This window comes from Camelina sativa, chromosome 10 (genome assembly GCF_030686135.1).
Source record: "Camelina sativa cultivar CO46 ecotype springtype chromosome 10, ASM3068613v1".
Classification (NCBI taxonomy): Eukaryota; Viridiplantae; Streptophyta; class Magnoliopsida; order Brassicales; family Brassicaceae; genus Camelina; species Camelina sativa.
This window is the reverse complement of record NC_141889.1, coordinates 5,136,318-5,151,468: the sequence shown is the minus strand read 5'-3', so window position 1 is coordinate 5,151,468 and position 15,151 is coordinate 5,136,318. Positions and strand designations below refer to the sequence as shown.

The 15,151-nt window shown below is 32.5% G+C and overlaps 1 protein-coding gene across 3 annotated transcripts; it reads left to right on the top strand.

Annotated features, from left to right (window-relative positions):
• Positions 1 to 3,109: 3,109 nt before the first annotated feature.
• Positions 3,110 to 7,354, top strand: LOC104717288 (transcription factor bHLH68-like). Of its 3 annotated transcripts, none has more exons than XM_010434835.3 (8): positions 3,110 to 3,698; positions 3,942 to 4,323; positions 4,636 to 4,716; positions 5,252 to 5,317; positions 5,473 to 5,538; positions 6,015 to 6,074; positions 6,205 to 6,249; positions 6,798 to 7,354. In XM_010434835.3, exons 1-8 carry the CDS (start codon positions 3,367 to 3,369, stop codon positions 6,996 to 6,998), a joined length of 1,233 nt encoding a protein of 410 aa, XP_010433137.1. In that variant the 5' UTR covers positions 3,110 to 3,366; the 3' UTR covers positions 6,999 to 7,354. The 3 variants fall into 3 exon arrangements, with proteins under 3 accessions (XP_010433137.1, XP_010433138.1, XP_087325147.1); XM_010434836.3 differs by having other exon boundaries at positions 3,166 to 3,698; positions 6,813 to 7,354; XM_087469021.1 differs by lacking the exon at positions 5,473 to 5,538 and having other exon boundaries at positions 3,212 to 3,698.
• The last annotated feature ends 7,797 nt before the right edge of the window (positions 7,355 to 15,151 follow it).

Genomic DNA, 15,151 nt, shown 5'->3' with positions numbered 1-15,151 from the left:
CTAAGAAAACATTAAATAAGGAAGAGAATAAATATGGGAAGAAACGACACATCCTCTCCGACAAAGATTTTGGAAGCGTGTTAAAAGAAAACCCTATTTGAATTGGAAGGACCAATTTCACTGTGGACCAATTAATAAGGTTCGCAATAGATTGTTTCACATGTTTAAACTTCAAATTATTTTTAAAAATTTGTTTCAAAGGCTTAATATGTATGTATTCCGTATATGAGTGATGTTTTGGGTTATTACTCACTATCCGAGTTCGATTCCTTTTATTTCTTGTGTATTATTGTGTATTAGGGTGTCATTTAGTCGATCGGCCATCAAGTATTTTCTCCATTTCAAATAGTAAAAAGTTTTAATCACATTTGAAATAATAGTGCAACAAAATGGAGCTACTCTAGCTAGCTACCAAAAAAATCGTAAAAAATGACGCATATTGTTAAAAATTTAGTATCCAAACCCATTTTCTTGTTATAAAACTTGGATTTGGATCAATCCCAAAATTAGAGACTTAGTGTATCCAAATCCTACCTTTTTTTTTTATAACCTTATCCAAATCCTACTTTAGTATTGAGTAAGTATTAACTATAGTTAATGTTAGAACACGAATGTACTCAATACCTCCATGTGAATTCTAAGATTAAAATTAGCTATGCGTCAACTTATCCAAATTATGACTTATCTTTTCGTTTATTTAATCTCCTGTTAGTGTAATATTTATAAATTATAAATACTAGATAAGTTAAGAGTGAAAAAAGTGTCCATTAGCCATGGTACATGATCCTATATATAAGTATGTATATATCAAACTGGAAATGAGGATTTTATCTGCTAGATTATTCATATAGAGTAGGCAAAATAAACGCTATGATATACGCATCAATTTATGTAGCTGTAAACTACACATATTATATTTAAAAAAACCGTATCAGAAGACGAGACGACGTATATAAGTAAGCATATTTGTATTGTTTTTTTTCTGGCTATGTAAGGATTTCTTGGAAATTGAAATCACTGGGAGACAGAATATTAGGGATCTCCAAACCCTAGGACATTGATTCCTTCGAGATGTTGGTCTTCTTCCTTGTAGGCATTAAAAAAAATCAATTAGGATTATGATTAGATTTCTATTTTTATAACACGTTCATGCTCTTAGAAGTTAAAACGCAAGTTCTACTTTGTATGCGTCAGATGACACAATGCCCTCGTCATCTTGTGTGTGGCTGTGTGAGTGGCACAAAAGAAATTTTTGTCAATTTTTATAACATTCAATAATTCTTATAAAAAAAACTCCTCCGATTAAACTGGTGGTGCATATATATATAGCCACACTTAAAAAATGCAGCTTTTGTTTGCCCCACTCTAACTAGGTGAAATAGAGAACGAATAATTGTCTATATAATCTACACACGAATACAATCGCAACTATATATGCACATATTTAATTATGCACAATATACTTTTTCTGAAGTTAACGCACAATCCCAAAAAAATACTATATAATGTTTTAGTACATTGATTTATAAGAAAAAAAACAAAAGTTATATATTTAACATATATAGTGGGTTAAACAAAAATTACTTCTTGGGATGGAATTTTAATGGAAAATGAAAAGTTCAAATTTCAATTTTTTGCTGATTTGAAATATTTTTGTTATTAATTTATTAAAAATAAAAATGAGTAAAGGTAATTCTAGCGTTTTAAAATTATTATATGTAGTTTTTGTAAACCATACATGTTTCTTTATGTTTTTAAAAATAAGTATGCTTTCAAAAAAATTGAAACTGACAATTTTTTTTTGAGAATACGTTTCAAAATGCAATTAATATATTAATATTACAAATCCACGGTGACTTTATTCCACGATGAAATGATATCGAGACATAGATGTTATTATACATTTCAACCAAAAAAAAAATAGTAACACTTTAAAGAAAAATGTTGAGAGCAATTTGATCATCCGATGTTAAAAAGACGCATACCGACTTTATGACTCATTTTTACGAATTAGATTAGTTAAATACATAGTTCGTTAGATGTATTTCCATTGTTACAATTACAGAAAACCCTACGCAACACAATTCAGTACTTTTTAATTAGTCAGCAAAAATAGAATCTTTCGTTGAAATAAAATAGAAGAATCTTTCTTGTCTTTAAATTTCTTACCTTTATACGACTCTACGAAACCAGTATATTTGAGATTTATTAAATGTAGACATAGTAGTTGATTAATATAAGTGCATTATACAAAATTGATTCTTTTTCCAGTTTTATTTTATTTTAGTTTTTAATGGAATAATTTCTATTTCTTCAGTGTTTTTTAAAGTTCAGTTCTAAATATGCTAAATTATTTGTGTCGTCCCTTTCATTTATACAAAAACAAAACAATAATCAATCAGCAATGTGGTTTTATAAGTAGATGACATATAATACAACAATGCGCGCGGTGGTTCTTTTATTAAAAGTTTGTAATAGTTTACGTATCACTTAAAATTTACACAAGGAGTAAATAAGAGAAAATAAAAATGTTAGCTCGGCTAGTACCCTATACTACTATACAAACTAAAAACTTTGGTGTTGGCCCAGAATATAATCATTGCCGCCATTTATAACTAATTACTTAATAGTAACCGTTAGACCAAGGAAGCAATCTTACTAGTTGAAAAGAAAGAAAACAATTCAGTAAGTTTCAAACATGAAAACATGGATAAAACAAAAAAGATAAAAAAAAACATATGGATGAAAAGGATATATAATTAAATTTTACATTCGATGAAAACTGAAAAACGTGGATGCATAGATCATAGATGCAAGACACTTGTGAATTGTGTGATATACCCAAAACTTTATTAAACTATATATATTCGAAATTTTTTTACACCGTATATAAAATATTCGAATAATTCTTTTCTTTTGATATAAAAATAATTTTCTGCTTGTTTTTTTCAACCCATGTATTAATTTAAATAATAAAAGTAGCTACCACCTTTCTCTGCCCCACTTTAAGATAAAGCTAAAGCATGGAAAAAAGCATGGGGAAAAAGTAAATATATGAGATATAAAATTAAAATAAATTTAAAGAAAGGAAATTAAAGGAACGAAAAAAGAGAGAGGAAAAAGACAAAATTAAATAACAAAAAGAAAAAAAAATCCAAAAAAATTAACATCACCTGTTATCAAATGAGATCAAAATTTAAGTTAGTTTTTTGAGTATTCTTTCTCTTTCTCTTCTCCAAGAAACTAAAAACTACTTAAGTTAAAGAATCAAACACTTCTCCAAGTTTTTCCAAAGCCTCTCTGATTAGTAAACACAAAGAGATCTAGAGAGAGGGAGAGAGAGAGAGAGAGAGGAGAGATAAGGTGATGAATAGAGGTGTGTTAGAGAGTTCGCCGGTTCAACAGCTGATGGCGGCCGGAAACCCTAATTGGTGGAACGTAAGCGGCGGCATGAGGGCACCACCACCGTTGATAGGTCATCAGCAGGCGGCAACGCCGTTGCCGCCACATATGAATCCTAACAACAATTATCTGCGACCACGGATGATGCCGACTCTTTTGCCGCACTTCTTGCCCTCTCCGGCGACTTCTTCTTCCTCATCTTCTTCAACGTCTTTGCCTAATAACCCTAACATCTCTTCTTGGCTTGAAAGCAATGATCTCCCTCCAGAGTCTTGGAGCCTTAGCCAACTGCTTTTGTAACTCTCCTTCACTCTTTCTCTCTCCCCCTCTATAAATATTCCAAAATGAAAATACTCTCTAGGCACATGACATGATCTTGTGTTACTCGAGTTCTAGTTCACTTCATGGCCTTATTTCTCGTGTGTTGCTACCTAATCTTTATTACTCTTTTGTTATGACATATATACGTGTATATGTGTGTGTGTATTTTAAGTATCAATCTAATATTTATGGATATTATATTTTCTTTTAAACTTTAGGGGTGGATTGATGATGGGAGAGGAAGAGAGATTGGAGATGATGAACCATCATAATCATCATGATGAACAACAACACCATAGTTTTCAAGGAAAGATGAGACTGGAGAATTGGGAAGAACAAGTGTTAAGCCACCAACAAGCTTCCATGGAGGCGGTTGACATCAAACAAGAGAGTAACATTAACAACAACAATGGTTATGTCATATCTTCGCCGAACTCACCTCGTAACAAATCTTGTGTTACAACAACCACAACAAGCCTCAATAGCAACGAGGATAACAACAACAACAACAACAATAATAATATGTTGGATTTCTCTAGCAATCACAATGGTCTTCATTTGTCCGAAGGGAAACACATTCCTCCGGATCGAGCCTCTGAGGTAGCACTTCTTCCACATATCTTAGATATTTTCATGAACTACAGCAAAAAAAAACTATTAATATATAATGCTATATATAGTGAGAGAAAATTCGGAAATAAGATCTAATTTATATACAAATTAGTAAACACATCATATACTATGAAAAAGTGAAATCTAAAACGTCATTTAAAAAGAACAAGACAAACCAAGTCTTATTTTAAGGTTTGGATCTAAATTCAATACGCAACCAGAATAAGTTTTGCTATGAATTTTTTTGATTAATGACTAATTGATCTTTGTTTTTGTTTGTTATCTATATTTGTGATGAAGTGTAACAGCGTAGACATTGGTGGGTCTACTAATAAGAAGCCAAGGCTTCAACCTTCTCCTTCGTCACAATCAACCCTCAAGGTAACTAATTGATTATATCAATGAAACTTTAGTTAGCTTTCATAACGTTTTCTCTGTATATAAATTATCTCCCTGACATCATAATAACAAAACAAAAACACAAACACAAAGGAGAACAGAAGAAGCAAACAAAACAGAATGGGCACAGAATAAGCTGTGTGGTTTTTGTGTTTTGTAACTCTTTTGTTCTCTCTTGTTTTGTCTTCTTCTTCCTTCTTCATTATTCCTTTTCTCTCTTTCTTTCATAAAAAATCAAACTTAAATCAGTCTCAACATTCTCCTTGGATATTATATATTAAATCTATAGAATATAGACATACTGAAACGTAGAAATGGAGTGACTCGTATTACTTTGGATTCGATGATATAATGTTAATTATGAACACTATTGAAAGTACAATATTATTACTTACTAAGTAAGCACGTTTTCCTCTATGCATGGTAATTAGTAAAAAATATAACCACACATGCACATCTACTGTATATAGAAAGCTTTTACTTTATGGTATTAATTAATCTATGGTGATAATTAAAGGTGAGAAAGGAGAAATTAGGAGGCCGAATCGCAGCGCTTCATCAGCTAGTATCTCCATTTGGAAAGGTAAAGATAAATTTAATTAACAAAGTATACATTTATTAATGCCGTCTTATATTCCCTTATCAAATCAACTTTTTAACATCAATATTGGAGATATTTTTAGTTTCATTTTTGTTAATCAAAATCATTCTTCTTCCCTTTTTACCCATCTTTTGCAGACTGACACAGCCTCAGTCCTGTCGGAAGCTATTGGATACATTAGATTCCTTCAGAGTCAAATTGAGGTGTGACTCGTCTTTTCCTAACTCTCAATATTCTCATTTTGCTTTCAGTAAAAGAATAATTAAAAATGCTAAAAAGATTAACGTCTAGGAAATTACAATGTGTCAGAGAAATCCAAGTGATTAATTACTAATAAGTTAATTATTCGGACTTTTATCTAATTCACCTTTGTATCTCAAAACCATTTGCTTTATATCACATAGTTTTGCTAAACAGGTCTCCGACTGTAAATTTCCTGATTAGTGAAAATCAATTTCCATGTAATATCACTAGATTAGCATATATTAGTTACAGTTACAGTGTATGAACACCATTATACTACTCATTGATCGACGAAAATTTTAATGATGGTGAAAGGAAACTTATATTATATAGAGATAATAAAGTTAGTATAAAGTTTTGTTCTCTCCATGTTAAGTAATACTTGATTGATGTGATTATATATAAAGTATTTATGTTGTTTTTGCAACTTTCGCAGGCTCTGAGTCATCCATACTTTGGTACGACTGCCTCCGGAAATATGAGGCACCAACAACATGTAAGCACCAAATTTCATTTACATACTGATATATACACACAGATCATCACGCTATATATAGTGTATACACTATACTAATTTTTCTCATTTACTATACTAATACTCTTTTAAACTATGGTTTTATGAATAGTTGCAAGGAGATGGGAGTTGCATATTTCCTGAGGACCCTGGTCAGGTACGTCGTCCATTTATTTTGGGTCAACATAATTATAATCACTATACTTTTTATGGGATCAATTGAATCCAAAATCAAAAATGTGGACAGCTTTAGTTTCCAAAATTTTATCCCTTTTTTTTCTACTGTTTTCTTTATAAAGTAAAGTTGAATTATATTAAAAGATGCAGTGGCCAGCTTTTTTTCACCCTCCCTTACATTATTATAACCAACAAAGTTCGTTAAAACCAACAAAGTCACTAAATTTATTTAAATATTTAACTTTTCCTCCTTATTTGTTTAATTGTTTTCGTCATATAAGTGCATTTCAAAATCCTTTGGCGGTCTTTTTTATATATGTATGCATTTTGTTAGGAAAAAAATCAATGAAATATTTTCTCTTTATTACTAATTAGCACTATCCCACTGTATTTCCTGTATAATATGATTAATAGTGTATACACGGTACCTTTATATAAGTCAGGGTGTTAAAATATGTGTTAACTGTGTTATAATCAGTGCTACACATCTTAAGTGACTTCTTTTATATTTTGGTGACATGGTTTTAGCTGGTGAATGATCAGTGCATGAAGAGAAGAGGAGCTTCGTCTTTGTCAACGGACAATCAAAATGCAAATGAAAAACCTAAGAAAGATCTGAGAAGTCGAGGTTTATGTCTTGTTCCAATCTCATGCACACTCCAAGTAGGCAGCGACAACGGTGCCGACTATTGGGCTCCAGCAGCACTCGGCTCCGCCGGTTTCCATTGAGCCAATGAAATCATGCCACGTGAAATTCCAAAAAAAATGATATAACATCACGAGCAGTCAGTCTACTGAGAAGACAACAAATTGAGTTTCCAAGGCTGATTGCTCATGATGCTATACAAATCAAGTACTTCGTCTAAAAATTTGCTAGAGAATTTGGTTTGGCGTTTCATCATTTGATATGTTATCAGATGATATGACCAAGTGATCAATTTATGTTTTTCTTAGGATACTGTTTGTGTTTTTGTTTACCGGTTAATTGTAATTTGTGGTTAAGTACTTATTCTAATTACTTCCACGTGGTTTGTATTGTTGTTTTTCTATTATACTCAACTATATAAATCTATAATTAATATGTCTATTGTGTGGATATATACAACAGAACATTAAAAGGAAAAAATAATGCCAGAAAATATGGTGAAAAGATAGATTTAAGGTATGAGATTTTTTCATTCGCCTTTTTTCATGCTTATTTCTTAATTTATGTAAAAGAACGTAATTATAAAATCCTGAATATAAAAAAACACTAAAACAAAAAAAAAGCTCAGAAATTGTGAATCATATATTTATTGATAATTATTGTACTTCACTTCATGGGTGAACGGGATCGGAGGATGTTCTCACTTATAACAAGAAAAAAATAAGAAACATGATAAGATCACTTTGACCATTTTATTCTTTTTTTTTAATGGATCCATTTTATTCTTCACTTAAATGATGATCCACTTCTCTTTGGCACTTAAATGATTATTCACTTCTCTTTGGTGTGAAGTTCTTCTCTTTGGTGATCTTCTCTTTGGTGTGAAGATCACCAAAGAACTTCTTAGGGTTGCTCTCAAAAGCATCCCTCGATATGTGTTGATCTCCACCAGATCCAGGTGCAACCATCGTTTTACCCACATCGGAAATGCTACCGGAACCACCGCTTCCGCCGCTGGTACCGATATTGTTGGCTGCATCAGGTTTGGAGTTCTTTGCGTCCATGGCTTGATTTTTGTTTGGAAACTAAAGATTTGGACTTTGGTTATGGTGTGAATCGTGAAGTAAACTGTTAAGGGGTTGTATTATTTATATCACAATACAAGTGTAACATCGCAAACTAATGGTCAAACTGGCATGGAATGTAATTACCGATGTTGTCTCTATTTTCATGTTAATTTGGTGTAGCATTTTCTCGTAAGCGTGCAGTCATTTAAAAACTGTTTTGACTTTGAACAACGAAGTTAACATTTAATTGATAAGTTAAAAAAGCCCGTTGACAAAGAAAAAGTTAGAAAAGCCCAATATAACAAAGTCGGCCCATAGCGAAACCCCAACAAATAATCTTTGTCCAATAATCGCTTTATGCGCTTATTTTCTTAAGATAACGTATTAACGTTACAGCAGTTGCACTTTTTCGAACTGAACAAATTAACAAGAATATTCGAAATGAAAAACCAAAATATTAAGTACCAGAAAGAAAAAAACGTATACTATATGATTGATATACTTTCTCTTTTGCAGTGGATCATATTATTGAGGAACATAATATAGTGGATAATGGGATTTATCCATAACACCCGATCCAACAACAAATTATTACATTTATCAAATAGATAACATTATTATGTAGAACGATGACAAAATTAAAACACCATTTTAGATTTTCAGAGAAATAACATACCAAATAAAAGTTTTTGATTAAATGTATTTCTATTTTAAAATATATTGTAATCTTTAGAGAATATTTAGTTATTGATATTTTGTGAAAAAAAAAAATTAGGGATTAATTTTGTAATTTAGTAGAATTTAAAGAGTAGTTTGCTCTGGTTTCATGTTTGTTGTAATAACCTTGACTCACCAGCATGGTTTACACCATTGATTGTTGTTGTTGCTGTTGTTTGATATCTATGAAACATACTTTAGAAAAAAAAAAAAAAAAAAAAAACAGGTCCGTTCCTGATCTAAGACCTTCTCCATCGGAGGTTTTAAGATAAGTTTTAAGGGAGTTTTTAAGGAAAAGAAGGAAAAAAATAAATCAAAAAGAAAAAAAAGAACGAAGAGCTCCCTTTATTTAGTATACTCGTTTTCATATAAGAGGCGCTGACGTGTCAACGCGTCGTTGGGTGAAGAGTTTTATTGAGAACAAAAAAATTTTGGCCGGATCGTGTTCTTTCTCTTCCTCTCTCTCTCGCTCCCTGTCGCGAACCTCTCAATCCGAGGAGATTGAATCGGTCGGAATCGTTGGAGATGGAATCGGAGGAGTCTGAAGGAGATTGAACTTGGACGAGATTGAATTCGGAGTCTAATCAATCATAGGAGATTGAATCGATTGGAATCAAAGGAGATTGAATTCGGAGTCTAATCCTCCTCTCTTTTTTCTAAATTGATAAAATCATCTCTCTGTTACCACAACCATGAAAATTGCTTTCCCTCATCACTCGATTGTTGTTTTTTGCCTGTGATGCTAGTTAGGATTGTCATGTGCCCTGGATACTCTCAGCGGTCAAGCTATGTTCCGTCTCGCATTAGTGTGTCTCCCTCTCTCTCTCATTTGGTTCAACATGGAAAAACTTCTTGTATTCCTTGGCCAAGACGCTTCAATCGCAGCTGCAGCAAGGTTAGCACTCTTGTCACCAACTATTACTAGCTTTAAGAGCTCACGATGAATCATATAGTTTCAATGTTCATACGCCGATATTTTCTTTTCCTGCACAGCACAAGAATCTCAAATGAATTAGGTGATGGAAACTCTCGAGCAGCACATATCGTGGTCTATGCAGCAATGTTTCTTGCAGTAGTGGAGCCATTGATAGTGAGTACATCTCTATTAATCAACAAGAATGTTTTCGGCCATATTTTCAGCACTGACAAGGAAACCATCGACTATGTTGCAAAGATGGTTCCATTGGTCTCTATTTCTCTCATACTAGACAGTTTACAAGGGGTTCTTTCAGGTTCGGGACTTGTTCCTATTTCTTTTCTCAAACACAAGCCGTTGTTGTTGGACTATTCCTTCTCCAAGGTCCACTTATCTCACCTCTCGTGAATCGTCCAAGTAAGTGTTCCTCTAATGACTCATATGGCTTGTTTGTTGAAGTCTTGAAGTTGTGGTTTGTATGGGTTTCTCTTCTGCTAGAACATGGGTTGTTATGAGGCCGTGTGAAACTGTAACGGATTGGCATGATTGTGTGTGGTTTTAAAGGTGTCACTCTAAAGCATGCTTTCATGATGTGGGTTAACCAACTAGACAAACTTCACATTAACAATCGCTTGGTCTCCTGGTGGTTTCACCCCATGTGTTGATTATGTAATCTGCAGGATGAATCAAGGGAACACCTCTCTCTCGGATGCGTGTTCCCTGCTGATGTGCTTCATAATACACATGGTAATCCACTCTTGGTTGGTTGGCTCTAATGGATTTGATAAAGGAGGACTCTCAAATAACTCCAACATTGCTGCCGAAAAAAGTTGTGTCTCAAGCTGTTGTCTATGGCTTTTGGAAGCAAAGAAACAACTTGTTACACAATCAGCAAGATATACCATCATCGACAGTCACAATTCTGATATATATATGGTTTACATCACAATTTTTTCCCTATTTGTAATTTCTACTTCTAATTTAATATGCTTTTGTGTTTTGTATGTTTAAAAGTTTATGAAATGCTATAATAAAATCTTCATTGTTGAAACATTTAAACATTAATTTTTTTTTTTTCAAAACTAAGAACCTCACTTATAGGAGTTTACCATTGGAGGAGTACAATTTTAATTAACAAACAAAAGGTTCTTATTTTATAAAAGTACACTTTTTAATACTAAAAAATGTAAGAACCCTAAAAATACAAACCTACCAATAATTTTGCTCTAAAGCCCGTTGGGATTTAGGCGCCAAATTATTCTACAAATTTTAAAGGCATCAAAATCGACAAAACTCTAAAATGGTGCAGCGGTTATTCCAGGTTCTGTGTTTCCTCATGACTTCTTTTATATTTTTATGACCGGGTTTACTGGTGAATGAATGAAGAGAAGAGGAGCTTCGTCTTGTCAACGGACAATCAAAATGCAAATGAAGAGCCTAAGAAAGATCTGAGAAGTCGAGGTTTATGTCTTATTCCAATCTCATGCACACTTCAAGTAGGCAGCGACTACGGTGCCGACTATTGGGCTCCAGCACTCGGCTCCGCCGGTTTCCATTGAGCCAATGAAATCATGCCATGTGAAATTCCAAAAATTGGATATAACATCACGAGCAGTCAGTCTACTGAGAAGACAACAAATTCATGAGTTTCCAAGGCTGATTACTCATGATGCTATACAAATCAAGTACTTCGTTTAAAACTTTGCTAGAGAATTTGCATTTGGCGTTTCATCATTTGATATGTTATCAGATGATACGACCAAGTGATCAATTTATGTTCTTCTTAGGATACTGTTTGTGTTTTTGTTTACCGGTTAATTGTAATTTGTGGTTACTTATTCTAATTACTTATTTACTTCCACGTGGTTTGTATCGTTGTTTTGCTATTATTCTCTACAACTATAATTAACACGTCTATTTTGTGGATATAAATATATACAACAACACATTAAAAAGAAAAAAATAATGCACGAAAAGATGGTGAAAATATCGACTTAAGTTACGTCGTTTTCATGCGTAGATCTTAATTTATGTAAGATCGTAATTATAATAATTAACCTGAATAGAAGAAACCCACCATATTAAAAAAAAAAGCAAAAACGGTTAAGAAATTGGGAATTATATTATTGTACGTCACTTCATAGGTGAACTGGAGGAGTATCTCAGTAACAAAGAAAATAAGAAAGAAAATATTATTATCACTTTGATCATTTTATTCTTTAGTTAAATGATGCTTCACTTCTTGTCTTTGGCGTGAAGATCACCAAAGAACTTCTTCGGGTTGCTCTCAAAAGCATCCCTCGAGATGTGCTGATCTCCACCAGATCCAGGTGCAACCATCGTCTTACCACATCGGAAACGCTACCGGAACCACCGCTTCCGCCGCTCGTACCGAAACTCTTGGCTGCATCAGGTTTGGAGTTCTTCGCGTCCATGGCTTGATTTTTTGGTTTAGAAACTAAAGCTTTGGACGTTGGTTATAGAATTATGGTGTGAATCGTGAAGAAAACTAATAAGGGGTTGTATTATTTATATCACAATTCACAAGTGTAACATCGCAAACTAATGGTCAAACTGGCATGGAATGTAATTACCGATGTCTCTATTTTCATGTAAATTGGTGTAGCATTTTCTCGTAAACGTGCGTTCATTTAAAAAAGTGTTTTGACTTTGAATAACGAAGTTAACATTTAATTGAAAAGTAAAAAAGAAAAGCCCATTACAACAAAGTCGGCCCATAGCGAAACCCCAACAAAAAATCTTGGTCTCCAATCATCGCTTAACACGCTTATCTTAAGATAACGTATTTACGTTGCAGCAGTTGCACTTTCGACTGCAATGAGTGTGGTGGTTCATGCCTTAACTTGACTTACATTTGAAACTAGTTTATGTGGAACTGAACATATTAACAAAGAAAAGTCGAATTGAAAAACCAAAACATTCAATACCAAAAAAAAAAAAAAAAACATATACTCAGAGCCGTGCCTACTTGAGAAAACAAGAAACATTCGCTTACGGCCTAATTATATTTTATGTCAAACTGTAGGCACAATTAGCCTTTCTTTGCACTCACGTCAGCACATTTCCATTAATATCCTATGGCTAATCCATAGTTGTCTAAAAAAAGTTTTAGTTATTCTTTTCTTTGTATTTGTCCACTCACTTTTTAGTTTTCTTTTACTCCATCTGTCTCATGAAAATTGATGTTTTGGAATATTTTTTGTCCCATAAAAATTGATGTTTTGTAAACTTCAAAAAGTAATCATTGAAAATATTTAAAGTTTTGAATTGTTAATAGTTTAAAATTAAATAAAATCTCTTTAGTCAAAGAAAAAAATATATTTAAACTCAGTAATCATTGTTTTCTTAAAATACGTAAAAGCTTCTAAACATCAATCTTTTAGAGATAGAGAGAGTATCATTTTATGTCAAATCCTTTGCATCTATATTCTTTTATGTGTATTTGACAATTGAAATACCCAAAAACTATGTTAAAGACCATATATATTATACATTATTGATTTTCTGAAAAAGTTTTGTCTAGAAATTAGATATCTTATATATTTTTGACTTAACTAGAACTACTTTTTTTTAATATGCGATGGTTTTGCCTATGACCTCCAAAACTCTAGGCACGGCTCTGCATATACTATAGTCTATATGATTGATATATACTTTTGCAGTGGATCATATTATTGAGGAACATAATATAGTGGATAATGGGATTTATCCATAACACCCAATCCAACGACAAATTATTATATTGATCAAATAGATAACATTATTATGTAGAACGATGACAAAATTAAAACACCATTACTTCACAGAAAATACAGAATCTTTCCACCCAATAAAAGCAGACCAACAATAAAAGAGAAGAAAAGCAAAGAACTCAACGTTTAACTTAAAGACTACAATACTTTCAGTTATGAAAAAAAAATATACCATATACCACAAATCATGATATATACATAAATTAGCTAATGGAATTTCCATATTAATAGCTTAATTAATGGACACGCACAGGTGGCTATAATTGGCTTAGATGCCTTCACGTCTAAGCGCTAATGTTCATGGCCCATTTCGAAAGCTCCTTTATGAAAACTCCGAAAATGAAACATTATTATAAAAAAATAGTAATGATTAATAACATAATAATTAAAGGCTTAAACGTACAAATTAAAACAAAATTAATAAAAAACAAAGAGTGGTTTTCTCTTTTTGATAAAAAGAAAACTAGCAAAGACTAGTTTTCAAAACAAGGATTATAGAAAAAAAATAGCAAGTTAGAAATTTATTTAGCCTTATGGATGTGATCAGATATAGATTATCTATATGGTTAGAAAAATGGTTTTGTGAAGGAAATGGAATTGGAGTGTCGTTTTCGCCAATAATTAGTTTTATAGTTAAAAACTGCATGCCCCTTCCACGTAGTCTTCGTCCCTCCCGACGCACACGGGATGTCGTTTTCGATTAAGTTTTGTGGCTACTATGGTAGTACGTAGTACTAAAGCAAAATTCATGGGTCTAGGAAGAAGTTTCACAGTAAGATAGAAAGCAAAACGCCTAAATTATTGGTCGAGCACCTAGGTATTTCATACTGAATATATTTAGATGACATTTTTTCAAGGTGACTTTTTACAAATGGAATATAGCATGTCATGAAACTATTCACTATATCGTGTGTGATCGAAATTTTTGAACTGTTGTAGAACTTATGGCTAAGGTTGTACCATTTTTATCTTGACTAATCAATCAAGGACATTAGATTAGATATATCATAATCTAAAACGGGACAAATGAAAAGTGGTACAAATCTTTGACGGCCTTATTCAATTTTGTTTGCACCATAATTTTTAGGTGTTGCTCTCCGAACGAAGAGTAAAAATATCTCTTCAGTTCGGTTTCGACAGTCTTGGTTCATAAATGGTTTTAGGTGTTGTTCAATTGTTAAATTCTTCTTTTTTTTGAAGGATTGTTTTCTACCATGTGAAGATGCACTAGGTAATGAGTTTTGAAGTTTGAAGTCTGGCGGTAGAAATTATATTCATTCGCAAAACTGACCCAAACCTCTATATGAAAAATAAAAGATATGGACCAACAAACGTTAGTAGATTTATTAAGGAAGAAGAAAAAAACGTTAGTAGATTTATCAAAAACTTTGAAATAGACTAAAAGGCCTTTTTGGTTAGAGCTTGTGGTTATTAGTGTAGATTCCATTTGAAGGTATAAGATATTATTTAAAATTATTCATTTCTGAGAGGGTCCATTTGTGAAGTAACACGTATACAAATTTCTAAACGACAACAAAGTAAATGTTAATCGCCACGTACGAAGATGACATTTCCTTTAATTTGTTGGATCGCCTTAGTGGCTACGGCAACGGTCTAAATTTGCTATCAACTTTTAAGACATGACTCAACTAATATATCCAATTAGTTTATAGAATGCTTTGAAGAACATATACACACTTAGGGACAATCTAATCATAGTTAATGTTGTACTATTTGATTTGATTTGGACGTGATGTTATAAT

Coding starts and splice junctions, on each gene's coding strand:
- LOC104717288 (XM_010434835.3), top strand. CDS start 3,367: ATGAATAGAGGTGTGTTAGAGAGTTCGCCGGTTCAACAGCTGATGGCG. Junction 5,539..6,014: donor TCCTTCAGAGTCAAATTGAG/GTGTGACTCGTC, acceptor CAACTTTCGCAG/GCTCTGAGTCATCCATACTT. Junction 6,250..6,797: donor TTCCTGAGGACCCTGGTCAG/GTACGTCGTCCA, acceptor ACATGGTTTTAG/CTGGTGAATGATCAGTGCAT.